Source organism: Diuraphis noxia, unplaced genomic scaffold, assembly GCF_037042655.1.
Source record: "Diuraphis noxia isolate RWA-SAM2 unplaced genomic scaffold, SU_Dnox_SAM2 contig0004, whole genome shotgun sequence".
NCBI classification, from domain to species: domain Eukaryota; kingdom Metazoa; phylum Arthropoda; class Insecta; order Hemiptera; family Aphididae; genus Diuraphis; species Diuraphis noxia.
The window spans coordinates 11,839,491-11,866,421 of NW_028301714.1; the positions used below are offsets into that span (position 1 = coordinate 11,839,491).

At 33.5% G+C, this 26,931-nt stretch overlaps 1 protein-coding gene across 1 annotated transcript in view; it reads right to left on the minus strand.

Moving 5' to 3' along the window:
• LOC107166584 (zinc finger SWIM domain-containing protein 5-like) overlaps positions 1-26,931 on the minus strand; it is a 62,604-nt gene that overhangs the window by 16,766 nt on the left and 18,907 nt on the right. Inside the window, exons 2-6 of the mRNA XM_015515311.2 lie at positions 22,605-22,710; positions 21,063-21,190; positions 13,373-13,516; positions 2,429-2,877; positions 189-340 (exon numbers count right to left, since the gene is read on the minus strand). Coding sequence (XP_015370797.2) covers positions 189-340; positions 2,429-2,877; positions 13,373-13,516; positions 21,063-21,190; positions 22,605-22,710 — 979 coding nt within the window. The remainder of the gene's footprint in view (positions 1-188; positions 341-2,428; positions 2,878-13,372; positions 13,517-21,062; positions 21,191-22,604; positions 22,711-26,931) is intronic.

Genomic DNA, 26,931 nt, shown 5'->3' on the forward strand with positions numbered 1-26,931 from the left:
ATGACAAATTAACAATACACATGTTACTTATAATATATAAAATAGATACGTAACTAATAATATATGTTCTATTCTATAAATTATATATTACATATTATAATAGTTAAAATTTCGATAAACAAACAATTAATAATATATATATTTGTATCCATCGTTATAAAAGAGTGTGACTGCAGTTGTCTATATACCTGTGAAATATTGTCCGGTTGATTCGCTGGCTCGTGCTCGGATAACTGCTCCTATACCTCGGGCTAGATCTGCTAGACCGAGATGAGGGCCTATAGTTGACATTGTCTACGTCGTCATCCGAACCATTCTCGGGTAGCTGATGGTGATTTCTCTGAAACGATATAATAAATCGATAAGTTGTCGATATCGAAATTCGAAAGTATGCGAATACACAGAATATATACATTAATTATTGACTGTTTTGGAAGTAACTAGAAGGAGAACTATTACCCAGAGATGTTTCCTAACTCCCTATAAAATTCGATACAATCAAGAGTACATTATAATGTATTAGGTTTAATTATTAGTTTTTTTTTTTTTTGTTTTTTTTTTAGGGGAACCCGCGGCAACATAGGCCATTGGGTGTGGGGGTGGTACGGTAGGAGTTATTTTTGTATATTTATTTGTAGGTTTTTGAGTTGGTAGGGTTGTAACACGTGTTTGTGTATGTGTGGCAAGGATATGTCACTAAAAATCCCGGGTGGTCACCCATCCGGGAGCTAGCAACTGCGGCCGGTACGTACGCTCAGTGCGTCCCCGCAGATTGAGCGTACGACCGCGCCTCACCAAGCCACTAATTATTAGTTTGTAAAGTGATTTAATATATTAATAAATTACCATTAATTTTTTTTATAATGCATTCATGTTTTTCAAGTTTTAATATTTTCTGATTTCCCCATGTATTTTAGGTTATTTCTACTCTCAAAATATTGTGACAAGATTATTTCATTTAAATAAGTAATAATTAATTAACAACCTAGATGTTTCATAAAACTCATTACATATATATTATTCAGAATCATTCAGACTCAATAATAGTTTTTTTTTTTTTTATTAAGAAAGACAATTTACAATCTGTACACAGTAATTACAATAAGCACAATAATAGTTAGAATTTAAAAATAAATAAATTTGGCTATGACTACAACTAAACCTTCTGAGTAATAATTGGTTTAAAAGTAAAGAATTTAATATCTACTGAAATTAAAACATTTTCACCAAATTCTTTCACTTTGTAATCCGTATAAAATAATTACATTTTCATTACAATAAATTACGCAGTTAATAATATCACGTAAAATTCAAAAGGCTTCAAATTAAAATAATTATAAAAACCAATAATTGAACATTTGATACAATTTCTTTATGGATGCTTATTTTAATTCTTGAAATGTACTGACTTTGGAATCATAAATACCTAAAAATTATTTTTTATTTACTTTAGAAAAATCAACAAAATTCTTGATTTTATATAACTTCCCTGACTAAGGGCCGTTCTTACAATGTCCGGTTAAGTGTCGGTTAAGACTAACCGGTAGAATTCTATCGGTTAACTCATGATAAATTCTTCCGGTTAGTGTTATCAGGCACTAACCGAGCATTGTAAGAATGGCCCTAAGTCGATTGAATAAAATACACGACTAAGTAAAAATCCCACGAAATTGTGTATGTATAGTCCATTACTCATTAGTCATATATAGTCATATTAGTCATATATATATATGTATATACTATTAAAATACATACTAGTAGGTTTGTAGGTTTAATATAACTACCCTATAATTAATGTATGCATTTATATTTATTATAAATTGTACAATATTTTGCGTTCGTGGTTATTCTAATTTTCGATGCACGCAGTCTAGTTACCCTCAAATAGAATATTATTACGATTATTATTTTATGTTTTGCCATGTCCAGACTTCAATAAAATTCCGCAAGAAACGTAAACTTAATAACACTAATACAATTATGTTTAAATATACGTTTCGTTGCTGCAGTAGTTGTATTATTCCTACATAACGACATGCCCGTAATTTTAATAGAAGGCACCTATATTTTTTTATCCATTATTATTTGATTTAAACCAATACGTAGATCCAGTGGCGGTTTTATATGGGAGATAGGTGGACTACCTCTTCCCCTTGGGCCGTGTAAAAATATAAAAGCAATAGGAAAAAATAAATAGGATATGTATGTAAACTGTAAGTATATACAAAATATTTTTTCCCCCCTTGTAGCTTCCCAAGAACCACCCTTGCTTAGTTTGTTATTATTTTCTTAAGTAACGATAACTTGAGCAAGAGCTTAATTCGTCAACTTAAAAAGTATAACCATATAACAGTTTTTTTCCTAGTTAACGCCTTAGACGTGTACACCCACGGACAATTGTAATGTTGCTGTACGAGTATATACTCACGTCGTTGAAGGCGGGTGGCAGTGCTAGCATGTCGGGGTCTTCGGGTGGACATATGTCGACGTGCGTCCACTTTTCAAGTAATGTCTTCCACTGGCCCTTGTCGATGGCCGTGCAGTGCGGGTTGAGCACGATGCACACCCACAGAGCGCCCAGTTGGTCCCACAGTTGCCGACACTTGTCCGTGATCGGCGTGCCCTGAGATTTCCACAAGGCCAGCCGAGGGTCGCACAGGAACTGTTCGGTAATGAGCGTCAACATCCGGGCGCCGTTCGAGTCCTGGGCCCGGAGCATCTCGCGCACTTTAGCGAAAAGCGAGTTGAGCTGCTTATTGGCGTTGTAATAGCTGCCATGCGTCAGATACGATCGGACCTGTTCGCACACCTGTTCCTCGTCCAAGTGCCAAGTATGCTCGTCGTCTGCGCTCGGACCTGCCGTCGGGTCGGGCGCACCTGCAAAATACATAATAATCTTAAATAAAAAATTTGACCGGAAATTGTTAAAATACGTTCGTGCGACGACGCTAGCGGAAGGTGAATCGAATTTAAAGGGTATCGTATGAAGAATATATTCTACCTATAAACTACATCGCCAGACGAAAACACTAATAATATACGCGTACGTGCACGGTAGAAAAAATATTATATTCGTGGCACGCGATTTTTAATAAATAATAATATTTTCATCACCATCATCATCATCGTACGTCGGCGTCGTGTTATTATTACTATTATGATCGTTGTTATTATTATGTATTATATGCCATTTCCGATTACCCGATGCGAGTGCGCAACAATCGCTAGTTATCACCGTTGCACATGATTATGCATATCGCATATGTATTGTAATAATAATAATAATAATATGACCTCCCACCGAATTCCACATGACGAGCTTCGTGTTATTAACTATCATTATTTACAACTACGACTGCTGCAGCAGTTATATGCCGGCACGCGCGTGGTACTCTGCAGGTATATCACCTGAAATTAACAGTTCTATACCACGCAGTGTCGTGCGCAGTCGAGAGCCGCACGGAAGTTTATGCATTTATTTTACACAGGGTGGTTATACGGGCGCGACGATTGCTATAGTTCGATACACACACAACAGAGGTAACTAATATAATATTAATAATATTATAATATCGTAGGTATGATATTATATTGTGATTGTGATAAATAATATAGTGAAATAGAATGTTGGCGAAAAAAAAATGGAAACTCGTTTATTGTACTATATTATATTATTATTTGATCGTTTTCACTAGGAATGAAAAATACCGATCGCATTTTATGCGTATAGGACTGAAAAAACAGTATTACTAGTCCTTGCAGGATTGTCGTACACACAAAACGCCAAGGAAACAGTTTTTTTTTATTGAGACCATATAACGCGCTTATTATTGTTGACAGTGAAGGGAATGAGTTACAATACTACGATATGATGTGGTAACGATACGCAAACGTGTATAGTCGATATCAGCGTATGCCGTACAGTTGTGAAAGAAATCCAGAAACATAATAAGCCGACTGAAAATTAGCTAGATAATAATTATTAAATATTAGCTACTTATATATTATAATAAAAGAAATAAAAAGCGTTGGCGAAGGAAAAGTAATCAGAAAAAGCAAAAATGGAATGATAAAAAAGACCCACGTATATCATCATTAAATACTAAAAAAATAAAATATATATGTATATATACAGAGAAATAATGTCGGAAAATTCTACCCCAATTACACGTGGTGTTCGTTATAGCCAGGAGTATAGCGGTCGTTTTGTCGGCTTCCCGAATTGATATATAATAGCCCCCGAGGCCTTTGGGCGCCTAATTAAATCTATTATGTATGAATAAATAAAAATGGAAGCAAAGCGAGTTTGGCTTCTATATATAACGATACACATAATTGTATAATGTATATATTTTATAGAGAGTACTGAATAGTGTATAATATATATGAAGTGTACATATTGCTTAATATCAATTGTACTTATTTTAAGTGGTGCGAGCAGCATAAATATTATACAAAAAATGATTGTGAATCGTGGTCGGAACACATGATATTATATTATTATATTATTATATTTTATAATATACCACCATGATATTATGAGCTGTACGGCCCCAAAATCGTTGTGTACAATAAAATACTAACACGCCCAACCGACGATATCATCATCGTAGTCGTCACACGAATTTCGTCAAATATGAAACACAACACAACGCTGAAGCGACAACGAAAGACGACGACGAAGACAATGATAATTGTGTTTGTCAATTTCCGAGTAAAAGAAAACATAAATTCGTTACACAACTCGCGCGCATCCTACCGGGGAACAGTAACACGACATCAATAATAATATTATAATAATATACAACTCCACTTCTCCGCGACGATTACTGCAAGCGCAGAACTTAGATAACATAACTTTCCTTTCATTCACCACTCTATCATTTTCGGCAAAGCGAATAACGTTCTAGGCACTAACCTAGAAGTATTTTCTGGAAATCCGGACGTGGGTAAACGATGTGTGAGGTAGGTTTCACTCCAACGACTCGATTTGAGACGACGGTACAAATTACCTATAAATCAGTAAAACGCACTGACGTTGAATACCGAAAAAACAATTTTTAAAAATTTTTCAACGTTTCCGTGAGGTTTGCAAGCGGGAGTATAGGACACAGCATATCGGAATACGCAGTCTCCGAGTTTTTGATTTTACGGAAATTCGATAGCGGCTTTCACTCGGTTATACTAAGGGGCCTAAAATATCTAGTGACGAAGCAATATCGTCTCGCAGGCCGCAGCATCTCCGGTGTATGTCTTTGGCCAATTCCCGAAGGGAATACATGGGTTGTATGTGAAAATGGTCAAAACAAGATGGTTGCAGTAAATACGACGTGTTTTAGTTTTCCTCCTCGCTGGTAGAAACGACGATGCGAAAACTGTGTAAACGCGCTCTCGTGGCTCTCCATTAATGAATCATTAGTGAAACATTTTCTAGGTTCTGTTGTTGGTTTCGTGAACACGTTTTCTTGGTAGCTTGCACGCACGCACACTTGAGTGGCGATAAATCAAATTCACCGAAAATTAGGCACAACCCTCTTTTCGTAATGATTTACAGACGGCGTAGTTCTGTAATCGATTTTTAGTGAAAAGATCCCACGGTATGCCAGCCCGCACACACATTACTCACACACCCCACGTACGCTCAGACAAAGACAAAATGTCTGTTTGGTTGCCTATACTCGAGTGATGGCGGTGGTGTCGTAGTAGGATGCATGACCGGTGAAGAACGAAAAAAAATACATTATTCTACTACATTAATTGGTAAAACACTGACACTCGACGGGACGACAACCGGTTTTCGAATTTTTACTTTATCACTCCTTTCCTCGCCCCTGCCAACTATCTTATTCTTGTTGCCCCGAGAAACCATACTATATGAAGGACTTCGCGGGGGGGGGGGGCGCATAAATCCGATATTTCCATTATTATTATCATTAAATATCGTAATAACGTTACTATACTCACGCTGTATAGGATACAAGACACATCGCCAGAAACGGAAGATACTAACGTATACGAATCGCCAGACAAAAACAGTCACCGCGGCTTTTAAAAGAAAAAAATAACGTTCGTGAAAATCAATCCTTTTACAATAGATATTATTAAATTATTAAACTTTTCGAAATCCCAAATTATTTTTATTATTATTTTATTCTTGTCCGAAAAAACATAAAACTTTCGACGCCACCGCTGCCGCCAGCGGATCGACGAATTTAATCGACGAGGTTCTACATTTTCTATACGTGTGTAATTATTTTTACACGCAAAGACCAACAGCAAGTAACTTCTTCGTATACTACATACGCGTAATGTAGCGCGTGTGCTGCATTATTATTGCTGCAAAGCCAAACGTGAAAGTCGATTTTTCTAAGGTCTTTTTTTTCCACGGTAAAATTAATATAATATTTTATTCTATCTAAACAAATAACTCGTTTGCCCGACATAATGAGTTTACGCACGCCGCGTCGGGACTAGATATCCGAATATAAACGAACGCAGAACACAACACACTATACTCGTAATACAATATAATATCATTATTTTTTATCGAAATGTGTTTATTTAGAATATTCCATTACAGGAAACGGCCAAAAAATATCTTCAGTTTGGCGACGGAAGTACAATAAAGAAGAAGACGAGACATAAAATATTCGATAATCGTTAGATTAAAAAACGACAACAAGGTTAATATTACAATGAACGGGTTGGCCAATATATCGTATTATTTAATGAGTTGGGTTGGCAAAGAAAACGACGGTATTAAATACAATATAAATGTATACAACACTATACAGTGCCGGCCGTGCCAAGATTAATAGGTATACGTGGAAAACAATGGAAACAACACCGGATATTACAGTTAGTGCAATTGCTTGTAGCTCGTGCGTGCGTATATTATAATGTACGCAGCGTTACATCAGTTACATGGGTCCAGCCTAGCCCTCGTTCGCTGCTGTTGCAGCAGTTCTCAGTGAGACATTTTATAATATTACTAACAACAATATGTACCATAAACGCCGTCGTTCGATTTATATAAATATATATAAACGCATGCACGAAGCGTTGTGTTATTATTATTATTACTATCAATATTACACCAGTCGCCACTGCCCGATAGGCGGAGGTGGTAGCGACAGCTGTTGGCTTGGAACGCACGTCTGGGGAAATGGCGTCGACGAAATAATGACAAAAAAAAAAAAACCGAATCACTTTTTTTCCTCTCCGATTGCCTCCTCTCCAGGCGACCCCTTCCGGGCTTTCCCCGCCAACATCAATTGCCGGTTCGGATACTTATACACTAATCAACTAGAAAGTGTAACAAATTATGCGTACCCATATATATTATATACTACATTATACACTATACACACAAACGCTATTTTATATATACATATTAAATACTAACCGACCAACCGGCGGTGGCGACGGAGAAAAATTTACTTTTTTCCTTCGTTTTTATTGTTACACGAAAACCATGGATTCCATTTATACATGAGTATATAATACTACTGTATAATATTAGATTACCACTGTTCTGTTGTTAGGTATACCTACCAACATACCACTCGGTCCGCAGCAGTACTTTAATGCCGTTACTCTACACACGTATATATTATAACGAGTGATTGATAAAATATATTATATTATATCGTTTATTCATTTATTTTTTGTGCGAGTGTATTTTTATATAGTGAAATTTTCGACGATGTAATTAAATTGTGATATAGTTGTGAAAATTAAAAAAAAATATATAGATTTTCCATTTAAGAGGTATAGAGCAAAGATAATGTATGGTGTTTTTCTCTAGAAATTTGGCAACATGGTATAATGATAATATATACCAACCAGGTCCAACCTACTATAATACTGGCATACACAGTTCGCATTTTCTTTCTATATTTAAAATAAATTTTAAAAATGTCAATGACGAAGAAAGGTGTTAGTCGATGTGCGAATTCGTTATAGGTTTATATACAGAATATCGAAATTTGAACTATTGCTATATAGTTTTGAAGTTCATATGTAATTATATAATAATTGTTTTATACGGTGAAATACTTTTTAAACATATTATTCATTTATATTATAGTAATTAATCACATCATCTCTTAAGATTTATCATAAAAAGTACATCGAATTTACAATAACTATGAAAAACATTTTTAAAACTAATTATGATTGGATTAATTACCATTCTAAGTTTACTTAATTTGTACGTTTTTAAATCTTGTTAGTCTAAACAGAGTATAGTTTACGTAAAGAAACATAAATAGAACACAACTCTTCATTTAATTTTGCTAAGACTTGCAATTAAATTTGGTCGAATCATAAATCTTATTTCTCATTTAAATTAATTTTCATAGAATTTTAATTAAAAATTTTAAACAGTGTTATAAAATATGTATATACCTTCCTATATTTTTTTATTACACAGATATTTCAAAAGAGAATTGTTTGTATTAAATAAGGTAAAACATATCATTAAAAAAAGTTGTATACATGACGCGGATATTTTATTTTTAAATTGCGAAACTTTTTTTTCATATTAAACGTATTGCAAAATTGAATTATAATTAAAAACTAATCGGCTACAAGTTTTATCATGCCAGATCTACTTTTGAATTGAGCTGAATTAATTTTTAGCCAAGTCCACATATTATATACCAATGTGATGTCATTTTTTTTTCTCGTGGCACATTAATTATAATCGTACTATATTTATTGATACATAAGGAACGTTCAGAAAGTGTATAATTACTAATAGGTATAAAGTCTATACAAAAACTTTTAATTTAACTTTTTTGCTATAGAAATTATATAATAATCCACAAGAAATATATGAATTATGAATACAACTTGTTTTGATTGCGACAGCTATCAGAATCAATAACGATAAAATGTGTCCAATGTTGATAATAATTTAAAAAAATACTTTACTGTTTATATATATTATGTGACAGGAATCCTATCTCAAAAAATAAAGTATTTTCCAGAAACACATAAGCCACTTTTTACTTCACATATATGATGGACTTAGATCATACGGAGAGATGTTTGGATAACTAATGGGTGCTTTCTAAAAGGACTTAACAAAATCGAGTTAATAGTAGAATTGGAGATTGCGGGGATGGCCAGTGCGAATAAATACATTATTATAGTCACGGGGGTTTGTTTGTCGTTATACATATACCAGCTTAGAGTCGGAAATGCACCGAAGCAACAGTAAAAAAAATGCGTTATTTCAAGAAACGTTTTATACACATTATACCTACATACACGATAATATTTGGAATATGGTACACGTACTTATAAATGTTCAAGGCTACACCTGGGGTGAAGGTTGAGGTTTAAGGGTTCAACCCCTCTAAAATTTTTTAGGATTATGTAAATTTAGAAATTTAACATGGGTTTTTATTACAATAATATTTCAAAGTCCCGTCCTTGCCGCAAAAAAATTGTTCTGATTATAGTCTTGTATGTGCGTACGAAAACGTAAATGTGTGTGTGATTCTACCCATCATGAAAACCAAGTCATCTGTATGACTGGTATATAACATAATAATTATGTTAATTTGTAAGTCATTTCTGTTATTAGTCTATAATATATGGGTACATATATAGTAATCACAAAAATATGGCACCAAACATTTTTAATATATTTAATTTATTTAGCTAAGATTATTTTATTGTTTTCATTATAATTTATAGGCATTGTTAGTTCTATTATGTACAAATAAAGTGTTTAAAGCTTATATATATAGTGTTGCGAGCCGCCGCTAGCTTTTTTTTAGCTCCATAGCGTTATAATATATTTGGGGATTTGATGTTTTAACATTTCTAAATATACATATACACTATATATTAATTCATTTGAAATAATAAGAAATAAATCATTTGTCCTCCAAAAGACGTAATTTTTACTGACGAACCTATTATAATAATATTATACCATTAATAGCGTATATATATACGATACATATTATATATAATATAGTAATACACTATACGTGATTAAATTATCCTGTGAGCAATTTGAGATTATTCGTGCAATTTATACATAATACTTTGGAGGTCAGGACTACACGATATAGTTATAGGCGAATATTATAGTATACAATACGCGTATACAATGGTTTAGAATAAAGTAGGTTACACATGGAGATGGGTCGCATTCGGTATATATCAAACAAAAAAATTTGATACAAACACAACAAATTATTACAATATAATATACCACCTATCATACTACAACTATATATACTGTTTATTTGAAACGAACTTTACAGGTCCGATAACCCGATGACCAATATCGATGGAAAAAATTAAAAATTAATAAATAACAAAACTTAAAAAATATTTTTTCATTTATACTGTATATATTGTCTATTATTATATAGAGAAACGTGTATACAACATAATTTTAAGTATTAACCGAAAAAATAAAAATAATTTATGTAGGTTATGTCATTGTATGTATAAGTACCACATATAAAGCAGCGGATGCCAGCATTACTCAATTTAATGGCATATTTTCATTTCTATAAATATAATACTTATGCAGTACCTAAAATGTTATACTGTTAATTACCAAGTAAAAAATCAACATTATAATCTTTGATCTTGAGTGAAAAAAACAATAAAATCTGTATAATTATATAAATATTATGTATTAGATTATTACATAGTAGTGTGAGTGTGGTAGATAAGAGAAAAAATAAATAATAATATATGGTTTTCGCTTGAGACATCTGGATCGAAACGCAGACGATAGACGACGCGTGCACTGTAGCAGTAATAATGGGCCGCTTTCAGGAATTTTGTTCATTTATCAAATTTTAAACCACCCGTCCAATGTCTACTCGATACACCACCAAAAATAATTTGTCTTTCCATTTTCCATGCACAACGTTTAAGACACACACTGCGGGTGGCATAAGAAGTCCCAATTTGTAATAAAATCAAGAATATTTGTCCATTATTTGTACACACAGGAACATCAAAATTCTATAGATTTGCCCCTTGCGGTGCCAATTATCATTCAAAATAAAAAAAAATTTCAAACGTGTTATTTCTATGCAAGTACCTCATACATTTGAACGACATGAAAATATATTACATGTCACGGTTAAAATATAGAAAAACTTCAGTTTATGATTTCTATTTATAATAATAATATCCAAGTTGTTGGTAGCGACAAATCCTTAGTCGGTGTACAGCATTTAGTGTCCGTTTACAACCATAATTGAATTATTGAATAGTTGGCACGGAACAAGACGACTTATTAGTTAGTATTATATAGTCAATTCAGATGACTGCAATGGTTGGTGTATTAAAAACAATCGTAGGTACTTGTATAAGTAAATTAGAGAAACCGCCGATTTTAATCATTAAATTGGCCGGAAGTTAAAAATTAATGTTTCGTGAATAAAAACTAAATAAATTTCGCTCGCCGCAGAATGTAATCATAAATTGATGTATAATTATAGATGGACCTCATTAATTTATACACGCGAATACAATACTATGGCTGGCGGTCAATAAAACGCAACTTTATTATACCTACCTACCTAAGTATTTATGTGATTTTTGTTTCTGCACGCATCGGGTGGGTTTTTGCTTTTAAAACTCGGCTTGACAGGCTTTCTTCTAGATATTATATTGATGTTTCAAGCTAAAAATCAATACAACTAAAGTATAATTATCACTTCCTAACTGAATCGAGTTTCTCATATTGTACAACTATAGTTAAATATAAGACTGGTGAAATTGAAGACGCGGAATACTATTCCAGTCCTTTGTTCGAGCGGATTGTAATTCAAATCGTGTCCCTTAACTTCTAAAATAGGATATAAACATTGGTTATCCTGCAGTAGTTAAATTATAACTCAAATTGAAAAAAAAAATAAAACGGTAAATAATATAAGCAGGCGTACACAACCGCAATTTCTTGAAAAGACAACAATTCTGTAGAAAAATTGAAAACCACTGTAGTGCCTATGGTTTATAAATGACACAATAGTTTTGGTCATATTTTCATTAATTACACGGAATCGGTTGAATTTTTAGATTTACACCTTCAAAAACATAATTCATTAAATATTCGTGAAGCACACGAAGCCTACATGCAGGTTACGCGGCAATGATTTAAAACAACGACTAAATATATAAATTTAATCGATTGTATTAAAATCTAAATTCTTGGACTATTAAGCCAGCCAAGCCAGGTATATAATATTAGCCTGTTATAGATATTATCACATTCCATAGCTGCCGTCGCGTTGGTCTTAATTAGGAATCTCAACGTTTATGGTGTATTGCTCATAAAAAAACAACCCAACTATCTGGTACTATAAGGTACACTAGTATATGAGCAAATTATGATTTCGTCGGATACATAATAAACCGGTGCCAAGAGAGTAGGGAATGATGACATGATAACGACTACGCTGTGTGTGTAGCATATTATATTAATTTTACAACGTCAAAAACCGTTACTAAACATATGATATAGGTATATATAAAATCTTTTAATTTGTTCTCCAAAAAGAAAGAAGATGAAAAAACGTCCAGGTCCCTCCCGCGTAGTCTCGGAGACAACGACTGCAGCAACAACAGCAAACACAAACAACGAAGACGTGCGTGGAATAAAAAAAAATTGTCCGTAGATACGAAAGACATGAAAATAATATGATAGTGTGCACCAGAGGTCCACAGATAGATGCATAGTTAGATCTCGACGATGATCGCACCGCAGAACAACAACAATAATAATAATAATAGTAATAGTAATAATAATAATAATAATAATCGAAAAAAGAGGACCATTGTTACTGTTTTTTCTTCTATTTGTTTAAATACATTATTCACGGCTGACAGGTGGTGTCAAACTAAATGGAACTCCCCTTTTGTGCGCACTGCAGTCGTTGGGCACAACTCTCGGGCGCAGGCCATTAAAGTTCTTTTTTCGACTATACACAGCGCACAATATGCACACACACTTCGGTCGTATACGTTCGTATTCTCTATTCCATATTTTAACACAGATACAGACACGGGCGCTCTTGTAGGTACTAACGTAGGTACAAATAATAGTCTGTGTGGTGTGTACACTCCCTCAATAGAATAATATAAATGCGTACATAATATAATAATGTACGTAAATAATAATATATACGAGCGGCGACGTAAAAAACTATGCACGCGGTACAGACCGGACAGTACAAATGTGTCCACTCGCCGATCGCCGTCTTTAACGCGGTATAATGATTTTATATTTATTTTCATTAAAAATAAATAAATAAATAAATAAATAAATAAATAATACAAAACGAGTATAACATGATAGATTTTCGTGTAAACAACAACTACTCACCGGCAATCTGATTGATCTCAGAACGCTGTTGCAGGATCTCGTCGGCCAGTTTCTGGGCCGTGGGCAACACCTCTGTATGGTGTTCGGATATAAGGTACTGAACGAATTTCTGCAACTGTTGTCGGTCCATTTGCAATAGAGTTTCTGGAAAACGATCAGGATAAAGGTTATGTTATTATATTTCCAGTACCCATGGGCTATAACCTACTTGGTTTTACGGAATTATGACATTGTAATAATATAATAAATTATCAGTTATTAATTATTATGAATAATGCATACAGCTTAGAAACAACTATATTATATTATTTAAAAGCAGGTGGCAGTTGCTTGTGTACCTATTGTTAAATTAATTTTAAAAGTTGAAATGTGGTTATATTTGTTTCAAACTAAATATTTACAATAACTATGTTTTAAGACTCCTCTGTGCTTTCTGACTAGTTACGATTAAAGAAATGTATAAATAATTGAGTATGGGCGGTATGGTAGATTCCATCCAATTCAACCACTATATAATTATATTTTAAGGTTGATTAACCGAAGATCATAAACTAAGGCGATTCAAAGTAACCCCAAACATAGCACAATTATTTACTATTTGTACAACATACATCTAAACTTCAATGATGTTGTCGCTAAAAGTCATTTTCCAAGTATCTGAGTGTTTTAATATATATAGAACAACATAATTTATTTCAGAATCAATACCATATCTTTTTCTATTTTAAGTATATAATGTAATGTCCTGTGCTGGTAAATTTCAAGTCCAGTAGACAAGAAAATAAGGTTGACACGACCTTTGTTTCAAGTTAGATAATTTTGTAATAAAATATAGTTTCTAATTTTTATTTTTATAAATAATAAAGGAACTATAAAATTGGGGGCCAGTTATGATAATTATAAGCAGTTTCAACGTATCATTATAAATCGTTTAGCATTTCCAAGAATCTAAATTAAGCGGATTCATAATACAATATAATAACCTAAACAAATTGGTAGAACCGATTTTTAATAAATTTTGTTTTTTGCAATTCTATTTTCTGTAAATATTTTGTAAAAAAAAAATATCCCATTTGCTTATTATACTCATGTTACAGATTGTAAACATTATATTTAAAAAAAAATTAAAAAAATAGTTCTATTTTTAAAAATATATGATTATCTCTATTCATTGAATTTCTAAAATGTGATTTTACACAAAGCAATTTTTTTTTTAATTTTCAAATTATTCAATATAGATGTAATTATGGATTTAAATCGACCAAAAATAATATTATATAATATTAATCCGAAGCGGCGTTATACAATATTCTGTAGTTTTTACTTAAAATTAATGGTTTGAGTTTAAAATGCACCCTTTTTATACCAATAATTTCTGGGCCGTTTTATAATCGCCAGTAATATTTATACTTTCAGTATATTATCAAATACATACCAATAGTATTATCTAATCCAGTATTGTACCACAGAATAGAAGACTGAAGAATTAAGTTACGAAAAAAAATGTTTAAAACATTGTAAAAACTTATTGACGTTAATAATTTTATACGAATCTGAGAGTTATACTACAACATAAATTAGGGTGTAAAATTGAATTCAAAAATTGGATTGAATCATTAAACTATACTATGAACTTCGTTAGTGAGTTATTTTACAAAATTACCGAATCAATATCAAAAACAAAATTAATGACTTGAATCGCATTAAAAGAATAATAAAATACGTTAATGACAAGTCAACTTCATCCATAAATTTGCTGTATTGCTTGTATTTTGAAACAAATTATATTTGTGAACAATAACAGGAATAATATTATGATGTTAAAAAGCATATAAAGTAAATAAATGAATGCATTACATATACTATTAACAAACGTTTTTTTATGAGGTCAACATTTTTACTCACATTAAATAAACTATTAATTATTACATATATTACGTAATGTTTTAACTAATTTTAAATTAAATTATAACGATTTTTGACATAGTTAAATTATTTCAATTATATTTATAAACTAATTATAAAAACTGTTGGAAGATTGTATAGAATAATTTTTTTACATTAGATTAGTAAACTATAAATACCAACTTGTATTGTCGAATTGATAATAAGTAAGAAGTAACCCAGTTGAATAAACTATACAATATTATTTTAATAATACCTATGTAAAAATGAACAGTTTAAAGTATCGGTTTAATCTGTGGAATATGTTATATAACTATACCAAACTATACACAATATGAAACTACGAACTATTTTAAACATAAAATTCATAAATACACTTGTGCATTTCTCAACTCTGCCATTTTTATTTTTATTGGCTTGATTTAAACTTTTAAAAAAATGGTTTTTATTATATTACCTATTAAGAATAATTTTATTTACAACCACATTGCATTCGTAGCTATTTTAAAATTGTTTTACTAGTTTTTAAAACATTAAAATGTACCTAGACATTATACAAATTTAACGACATTCTAAAAGTTATTTAAAAAACATTTTCCTACTCACAGGCAGACGCGGATCCAGGAATATTTTTTTGGGTGGGCCCATAAATTTAACCACAAAAGATAATACAGTAAAATTAAGATCTAATCAAGAATAATTTTCATTTAGTTATAAAAATATAAATAAATAGTCCAGTATTAATAATATCTAAAAAAAAAATTATTGAGTTACATGGGAAAATACGTCCATGAAGTTGGCCCTTATTCTTATTTAAAACAAGTTAAAAAATTTTGCAAGTAATTAGCAAGAATTTGCAAGTCCAATCCCAGAATTTGCAGTCAATAATAAACTAATTATTAGAGGTGGAAGCAAAGAAGGGCTAATTTCACGCAGCCCTTATTTGTTGTCCGAAACATTCGAAACCAGCGTCAAAACACTCGTTATATTTAGCAAGAATTTGCAAGTCCACTCTCAAAATTTGCAATTTAAAAACCTCACCCCTACGAATTTTCAAAGTTTTAACCTCAGCCCTTACTTTTTGTCCGAAACATTCAAAACCAGTGTCAAAACACTCGTTATAATTAACAAAAATTTGCAAGTCCACTCCCGAAATTTGCAAATCATAAATCTTACCCCTACGAATATTCGAGGTTTTTACCCAGCCTAGGGTAAAATATTTTTAAATGCATTCTTAGTTATTATTGATAAACAGCTATCTTATACTCAGAATAGGCTATACCCAATAAAACAATGAAAATAATGAATACTATACTTTTACATTTATTCTTAATACTCACTAGCTTACTTTTAAAATAATTTAATATACTTAGTAAAATGTATTTACAACTTTTTCTGTTTAAAATAAACTTTATAATACTTATGTAATGGGATAAGTCAATAACATTTTTATTCTACTAATTTGTAAAATAATAATGTTTATATTTAATCATTTTTTCGTACAATATAGGTATTACTGTTTCAGTTGTACTAAAGATGTCAAACGCGTATACCTAATATGTCTACTAACACGATGGAACATGGGTGTCCATAGGTAAAATTTTAGGAGGAATCAAGATAAAAAATTCTCAAATTTAAGATACTAAAGTTATCTATATAATTTGCCTTGGTAATTATTTGATATTTTTTGTCCAGGGGGGAGAGGGCAAGTGCCCTACCTTGCCCATGGATGAAAATACACATAAAATGTTGTGTTTTGCGTTAAGTTTTAAGTTGTTAAACAAAAAAATACAATTTTTTTGTTATTGTTGGATATGGTTATGTTTAAACTTCAAACCTTAAACATTTTTTGCAATAATCAAGTTATTTTTTTTACCAGTGTTTCCACTATCTCTGGGCTCTGAGTTATAGCCTGATACTATAGATGTAAAAGTGATCCAATTTTATACATTTTAACACAAATAAATATTTATTTACCGCAATAGGTGCATCATATTTAGATAAATTTAGGTTAAATACGGACAATTGCATGTTATAATTAATAACTTATTATAAAAGGTACCTATAATGTTGTTTTGTTATACTCCCCATGCACGATTAGTACATAATATATAATATATTTGATAAAATCAATTTTAAAACTTATAGTAAAAATTCTAAAATAAAACTTGAATGCAATGTAAATTATTGTTTTTGAAAATTTTGGGTGGGCCCGGGCCCACCCGGCCCATCCTCAGGATCCGCGCCTGCTCACAGGGTGATCATCATGATTCTAAATAAGTAATTCATATTAAGAGCCAAAAGGAGATAAAAGAAAATATTGTTTATTATATGATTGTCGACTGTCGTAATATACAGAGACTTTTTTATCGTAAATCAAACTTCGCAATTACACGTACCCCTTGCAAAAATTTCAGTTTAGGTGGAAGCATAGTGTACCTATATTTATATATTATGATGGCTAAGAGACAATTAAAACAACGGCTTCTTTATTATTTTTCATTCGTGCACTTTTCGAGTTTTTGGCGACAACAGGTACTTTGTCCGATTATATTTGTACAACTAAAAATATCTATAAATAAAATATAATAGTGAAAAAAAATGTAACATTGTTTTTATTCTATTTTCCAAAACGATGATTCACACTCGAAAAGGATATTGGATTCGCCAGTTTCGTTTTGGTCCCGTGACCAATCTATTTTGTTGTCAAAAAAGAATGGGGAAAAACATTGAGGTTAAAACCAATGTACCATTGACATCTTAGAGAAAAATATATAATCGAAAAAAATGCACAGATAGTGTTTATACGGGCGTTACGCCATGTATCTCCGGGTGTGTATCTTAAGTTTTACGCAACCCATCGCCGCACTACCGCGCCACACCGCCACAAATGAGCACCGAACTGAAACGTCTTAAAAACGGAATTTTAAAGGCTTGTTTTGATGCGGTTACTTTTTTTCTATCTGATTGTTTTTTTTTTTTTTTTAACGATCGGTAAATTGCAATTACACAACATCTATTTCATAAGTGAATCAAAAGTGTTTTGGTTGTTTTTTTTTTTTTAGTTCATTTTATTATCCTCCGGCAGCGTTTCGAAATTAAAAATGTTATAATTTTGCTCACTCTATGACTTACACCATGCACTACAGGATATACTATTGTATATCTCAATTGCGCCAGAAATCACAGGTAAAGATTCCTTTTCTTTTTTTTTTTAATTGGGATTCAATGCGCCAGACGATGTTGAGGTCCAAAACAGATTATAATATATTAATTGCGCCGGCGATATTGGGCTGGAGTACGAATTAATCGTTAAGATATCGATATAAATATTTTATAATTTAAAAAAAATTATTGTATAATATGTATTTTAATATTTTTCAATTTTTGAAATTACAATTCAATATTTAATGTATTATCCTATATGACATGTAATTTATAATTTTACGATTTTTTTATTCTATTATATATTTGATTAGTATTCTTACGTTTTTGATACTGACTTACAATGTTAACGTATACACGTCTTATTAAAATTTATTAACGTAACATATCTAAAAATATTTCTATATTTTATTTCCTGGTGCGATCGACGTATACCTAATTAATTAGTGATCAATTTACTGGCGCAAAAAATGTATAGATTTCAGGTAGTTTAGAAAAATCAGCGCAAATGACAAACACCGGTGTTCGTTAAGAACTTTTTCAGACGAATAAACAAGTCTCCGAATGTCAAAAAGGAAATGTTCTATGCATAATGTATATACGTATATATGTAAGTATGTAACGTATATTATGCGTTCGTAGGTGAATATACGTATATTGTATAAAATAAAATCAATTTACTGGTAAAAATGTGAAATAATCAATATGCGTCAAATAACAAAAAAAAAACTCGATTGCAAATAATATTCTTTAGACGCGCGGATAAACGAAAAAATACACTTCGATTTTGCTACAAAAATGTCCTTTAATTTATCTGTGTAAACAACAAATAAAGTATTTATTGAATACGCGCATTTTTTTGGAGAAACTAATTTTCATACGTACGTTTTATATTATATTAGTGTTTACAAAGTTGTTGCCCTAAAAAAAGAACCTAGTCCGGTTCGGTCAACTAGTTTAGCGCTATAAGACTCTCGATAATGTAATCAGTCCTGATGTACGTAGGTAGATATTGTGATATTCTAGGCATACTTTTAGGTATTTTGTCAACTACGGAAGTCGATATAACATCCGTAGGTATTTAAATTAGCATTTTATTATGAATTCATATTATTATCCATACCCAGGGATACCAACGTGCACAACTTCGTTATAATTATGAAACATAATATTATATTCCAATGAATCGAAATGTTTAAATAAAACCTCATAGAACTAAAATATATATTTTTGAAAATGAAATATCTCCACTTCGATATAATAAATATAGCAGGATTAGTATTTCAAATTTAATTTTGAAAAAACAATAACATCAAATAGGTTAAAACGTCTATAAGACACCAACCTATACATATTGTATTGGAGGGGTATATCACACATTTTTAATTCTATATAACTGAACGAATCATATGAATCTTATAATCTTAAGTAGGTACCAAATAATATATGCGATCTAAGACCGAGAAAATAGGAATTTCCAGTGAAAGACAGTTGTGGAGTAACAATTATAAATTTTTACAAAGTTTCCATACATTCACATACATTCTATGTAAATTGCCATCCTAGTATGCTAAGTATTGTTATATCGTGTGTATATTTTTGTTCGAATTTTTTTTAAAATTATATACCTTATATATTATTTTATTTTGTTTTGTTTCTTTATAGTATGTCGTGGTTCAAAAAATGGAACTGATTATTTCAAGTCCGGATGAAAATATACGAATAGGATCATAGGTTTGATCTGGTACATTTAACTCACGGTTCTTAGTAAATTAATTCTTAGACGATTTAATTTAATTTTCTAACTAAAAGACATCAGTTTCCCGTCAAACAATAGCTGTTCCTACCTACCTACTAACCTAGCAGTCGTAACAACCGCTGGTCCGCGTATTGTTCGTATTGCAAACCGACAATTTTGATATTGTCATGAAGACTTTCACATTTCGCGTGTGAACACTACATTAAGTTAAATATTATGTTACTAAATCATTTTTAGGTGGCAGCATGTCATTGAGCGTAAGGTGGTACGGAGGGAGTTATTTTTGTTTGTAGGTTTTTGAGTTGGTAGAGTTGTAACAAGTATTTGTATAGGTGTGGCAAAGATATGTTGCTATAAATCCCGGGCGGTCACCCATCCATGAGCTAGCAACTACGGCCGGTATGTACGCTCATCAGCGCGTTTCCACAGATTGAGCATATGTACGCTCATCAGCGCGTTTCCACAGATTGAGCATATGTCCGCGCCTCACCAAGCCACTTACTAAATTATATTGTTGTTTTTGTGTTCGATCAGAGAATCGAGCGTGTCCGTTATTTTATTTATAGCATAATATAATGTATTCCTCCTCGGCGTCACAAGTATAGCGTGTCTAGTGTCTACTATAGAGATAATGATATATAATTTATAATTATTGTCACACACACATTACGGGACATTCATGTAGTAATTTTGCATTACAACACAAGCCGAGAGAATAACATGAACTTCCGCGTGGCAAAACAATAATAATATTATCATATCGTTGTTATATTATATAATAAATGATTATAAAATTTACGATGGATTTGTCGTCAAATGTAATGCATAGGTATATACAATTATATAATACATATTGTTTACCTGATATCGGGACCCTGAGCCTGACACTGTCCGCGTTCCGTATCCTGTACAAGGACAAGGCCACGACGTGGGGGCACCAGAAAATGTCTTTCGTGTCGCAGCTGCATGTCACCGATGTTATCTTGCACCTGTACACGAACAGAGAAAAAAAATATCCATTAAATCAAATCAAACAAAGAATCTTTGTTAAATTTGCAATCGAAATTGTTGAGTATAACTGAAAAAAATACTGTGTGTCACCTGTTTACCACTCGGAAAAGTAAGAGGGGGGGAGTTTACGAAGTTTTCTCTCAACTCATTAATAGAGATTCGACTGAGTGTGATTATGATAATTATTGGATTTTAAAAAATAAATAATTTAAAATTCTTTACTATAAAATGCTTTTGCACACAATAGTTTGGCTTGTTGATGTGTTAAATATTATTTTTCCTTGATATATTTCGCGTAAAATATTTATACCTTGAAAATAGAATGTTCCGAATACATGCAATAACGCAAAACGCGTAATTTTGTGTGTATATACTATGTATAATAATATATGTAATAATAATCGACACACGGTGAATATACAATATGGTAAATCAACGTAATACGTGTAATACGAGCAAATACCTACAATATGCGCACGCATTGTCGCATTGCGCACGCTTATTTTAAATTAAGTTTAAGTTAGAAACGATTGCGCTACGTGAACATTATTAAAATTCAACTACATTCCAATGCCGAGCAAAAGATGAGTTTCAAACACGACTCAAACGGATGCAGTGATCTACTGCCAAATCCCACCAAGGGTTCGGTTTTGTCAGGTAGGTTAGGTACCTAGGTATATTATATATTATTATGTAATATTTAAGAATTATCAACGAGAAATAAAGAAAAACTATTTAAACTCAAATAACAAAATGATGGCCTATAACTTCACGGTTTGAAAAAATAGACGTGCCGCAAACGAAGCCGGTATTATTTTTTTTGAATCCATTCGGACCCTGCAGTAACATAATGTCTTACAACATGTAAAGCTGTATTAAATGACTTTAATATTATATAATATGAACATGAGAGTAATATATATGTGACATTCACATTACACGGATGTACACAATATATACATAAGCAAGCGCGTCGTTCCCCTATATCCTTTTTGTTTTCGTTAAGTTAATCATGAGACGGATATTATATTTCTATGCGGCAAACCTATATGTTTGTACAATAATATCATTTATAATTTAAAAATAGGAGTAGTCAATAAAAATAAAAATCGAGCGACATAATAAGTACCTATGTCACAATATTTATTCTAATAATCTGTACAGGATATAATATTTTTAACCACAGTCGACGACCATATATTATATACACGGCGACATTAAAATATAATTAATAATATAACATAATTGCACATAATATACCTATAAACACGTATATGTTATTAAAATATTAAAACCATAGTCGAATATTAATACGATAATAAATTTGATATTAGCAGTGTTCTAAAATATTTACACTGTATACTGCAATACATTATACTGAATATTTTTTACCTGTCGAAGCTGACAGACACTTTGTGTGTTTTGTTCTCTTGGTCGGGATGGTTGTACGACGGCGATCCAGGTCTTTGGTTCCACACCACACCGCTAAGATGGAATCCTGTAACACGACAAACACACAATCATTAGTTGCCTATTATACAACAATATTAAAAAGTTTAGAATACAAATATTAAGTATCGTATATTGTAAGTTATAACCACGCAGTCCACGTGTTACGGAAATGTGCAATTTCAAATTATATAAAGAGATTTGCACGATACCGATAAACGGTACAACTGATACAAGACGAATCACAGTGCTGTAAAATAGGAAATAACAAAGATAAAACTTATACGTGTAAATGTACACATACGTACGACAATACGAAAAATCTTCTTTAAGCATATTACAATAATATATATATATATAGGCACCGCTTGTACAATACGTAAATAATATATATGCATATACTATATATTGCAATAATACTTGTACACACGCGATTCTTACATGCATTTGTCTGGGGGATTTGTGACGTACAGGAGACCCAGGAGAACTATTGATCCTGCATTGTAAATTATTCGGAACTCGGTAATAAAAGCAAAAGAAAGGAGACGGCGACATTAAATTTTCAACGTTTATTTTAAAGCTTTAATAAAAACGAGGTGCGGCTTTATTACTTGGATTATAAAACAATACAAAGATTGGCACCGACAGATTTCCAAAGCCATTTTTTCCTTTCTTTTTACTATACCATTGCAGGGCTGTTGTTAATGTACAATATACTTTATCACGCGGCACCACCCGAGGAATTTTGGAGAACCGACAGTTTAGTGAAAGAGCAAATGAAAAATGACTGCGTTGTTCATCAATACATAAAAGTTTTTTGTATATATATAGCATATACATAAAAAAACATTATATATGGGGCTTGTGCACCCCCAATAAAATCCAATCAGTGGCTGTGCAGGGAATAAGGGGACGAATGGTTTCTGTCGCTAAGGTCCAATTCAAAGAATAAACTATAATAATACGTGACCCTACAATACTATACCTAAACATTGTATACACATATTATTATGTTAGGAGGTAGAGATCTGATTTCCTCTCTTTGTCGTTGGAATCTTAACATAAAAACCACCATCCATACATACGAACGGTAATTATATATTTCATATTATATTACGTATATACAAGAAACGATTTACCATGGTAAATATTACGTATAAATACGACGGAGGTCCTTGATGGGACTCACAAGTACACTGAAGTTCGAAAAGTCCTCGACGGAAATATATTACCCAACTACCCCACCACGCTCAACCACAACTGCCGAGGCATTGCGTCCTCCACCAAAGGTCGAGACCACGTGCGGTGCACGCGGAATGATAACACCACGCACACGAATACGGCCTGGATGAAATCTTGTCGGCGGATGGCCTCGACGCGTGCGTGTCTCGTGCGTGTGGCACCGGCAACGCAGCATCCCACACGCGGTGGAATGACAACGCGTCCGGTACAGATCATCGCGCGACCGTGTACGTTTATTTATATTTTATTATATCAGACGTGTGTAAGCTCGCACGCGCACGCGCAAGTATTGTCGTAATAACACGACACGTACGTATGCTTGTATGATATTATTATTATATACGGCAAAAAAAAATAAATAATAAGTGAAAAAAAAACAACAAAAGTGACGTCATTATTGTCGTGTCGGCTTCGGCGGCGGCGGACAGGTTCAGTGGCCGTGTTGCCGTGTCAAGGCCATCGTACCCCAGTCCACCCAACCTCCACCCGCCCACCCATCAACAGACCGTCGTCGTCATCCACCGCCGCAGCCGCTACTGCACCGCCACTGCACCCGTGACCGACGACGACGACGACGCCACCGCCGCGTAGTTATATACACAGTACACACACACACACAATAATAATATATACATTTATGATAGCGTAAAAGAGTTACGGACGTGTACGATCGGCAACGTCGCACCGCCGCCTAGAAATACGACGAGATGGTATTCTACACACACAGACACATGTGGTCTCGACCACGGTCGACATGGACCGTGAAAGGAATCGGGACACGGAAAACAACAAAAATCGATAAATATATTATTATACGAAAAAAATAAGTTCGGGCGGGTTTACCACTCTTCAATTTTAGTGTTTGGAGTTTGGACCCGAAAAATCCTTTTTGTCTGCCGACACAAACATGCGTAACCAAACAGACGTGAAGACAATAATATTATGTACGTCGACGCACACAGCAGCATGTCGGCGTGGGTACATGGAGCGATGACGAATAATAATAATTCTGTTTTTTTTTTTTTAAGTATTCAGTAATATTACTAATAGCGATGGAAAAAGATACCAACTGGCACACGCGTTTTCGGTGCGTATTGATCTCTAGTCCGAGGGGCGGCGCGATACTTTACACACCGCCGTAGCCACCGCCGCGCTATATTGCCAGCAGCCACTTATGGGACTCTACGGCTGCAGCGCAGTAAACGCATACACACATACACACATCTGGGTTTGTTTTTTTTTCATATAATTTATTTTACAATATCGTTTATTAAAAAAAAAAAACCTTTTCCTTTTCGTCAAGCGTCGAACAAGCAAGACCTTATATATGATCGTTTCGCTTTCATAGTCCGCATGGAATATTATATTATTATACCGTGCTATAGTTAGGTTAGGTGTACTGTTAACTCGGTTACAGCATCGGACGAACGACAGACGATTTTCCGAAAGACTATTTGCGCATAGGTCGAAAAGATATTATAACACACGCATCCATAGCCATGTAGTATATTATGTACGATGAATGGACCGAAATAAGCGAGAGGGGCGGTATATATATATATAAACATGTATATAGGCACGTAAATAGTATTGTAGACACCGTCGTAGTATGTATTATATATATAAATACTATAAATACTATACAGAAGTATATATATATACCACACACACACAAGAGTGAATGAAAACCGTGTCAAGGTGAGTGCGGCGGAGGAGGTGGAGGGGAAGCATGGTCCGTATTACGGCGAGGTCATGCGATCCGAAGCGGAGAGATGAGTAGGCGGTTGCGAGGGGGGGAACGCGCCGTCGAACGTTGGCTGATAGGATGGTGTGAAGAGCGCGGGGTTAGCGTAGTAAAAGTCGACGGTTTGTTGTTTTCGTTCTCTTCCGCGCGGTAGCGGTCTTTCGCTGTCTCTCTTTCCGTTTCCGGAAAACACGCGTATTTCCCTTCCACCTCTACCATCCTACAGCACCGTGAACCCAGCCGACGATCATCAGCTGACTGCTGCACCCTCCCCTACATCGTCGTATATACGCGTGGAAATATGCCGTATGAGTAATATAAATACGGAGAAAATTTAGAAAACAACGGTAAAATTATCGGAATAAACTGCAATACGCGAGTTGGCGCCGCTGCCGCTGGATACCTGCGCAAAGATGAAGCAGAAAATGGTGTTACAATATGTTACCTTATGTACTGTACGTTTGGTCTACAAGAGTTGGCGGTTTTTTAATATTCTATTTATTCTACAAACTATACACGCCGACGCCGTGTTGCGATCGTGTATAAAGAGGGGCGCCGCGATGTTCTAAATGACGGACTTTGCCAAACACACACCACGTAGGTATTATACGCATACTGAGACTTTGGCCCCATCGACTACGATTAAGTACACGATAATAAGCGGCGCACATTCCCCAAAAACACCTAACGCCACAGCCGCGCACCTATCCACGCCACGGAGTGCCAAATTTTGAGTTCTTATCTGGGAACGCACACTCCTGGAGCTGCCAAACTTCGAAATCGGATTGCCAAACGACGATGTGACCCTTCTCTATATATTCTGCCTCCGACTCGGTGCCCCTTCCACCCCATCTGGCCACTTTTCAATAATAATCCTTGCCAGAGTTTTCTAGCCAAAATCACCCAAGCCCCCACCTCCCAGTTAGCCCACTACACCATACCCACCACTGCAGCAGCCGTCCGGGGCCGGGCCAGTCCGCATGTACGTTTTTAAACGGAAACCTCGGATATACGGGCCAACAACGCCCGATGCCAAATATTCACAAAGTATGTCTGGAATAGGAGCCAAAAAGCTTTAAATATACGACGGTTCCGTTTGTTTTTGATTGGGAGATTTTTTGAAGGATGTGACACGCTCGACGAATATATACATGAACATATATGAACAAAACGTCGACCGCGATGCATACTTCCAGCCCTTTTCCCACTCACTTTTGGTAGCACGAAGCTCCGTGAAGAAGTATGACTCGTATTCATGACGTATATATATATATATATATATAT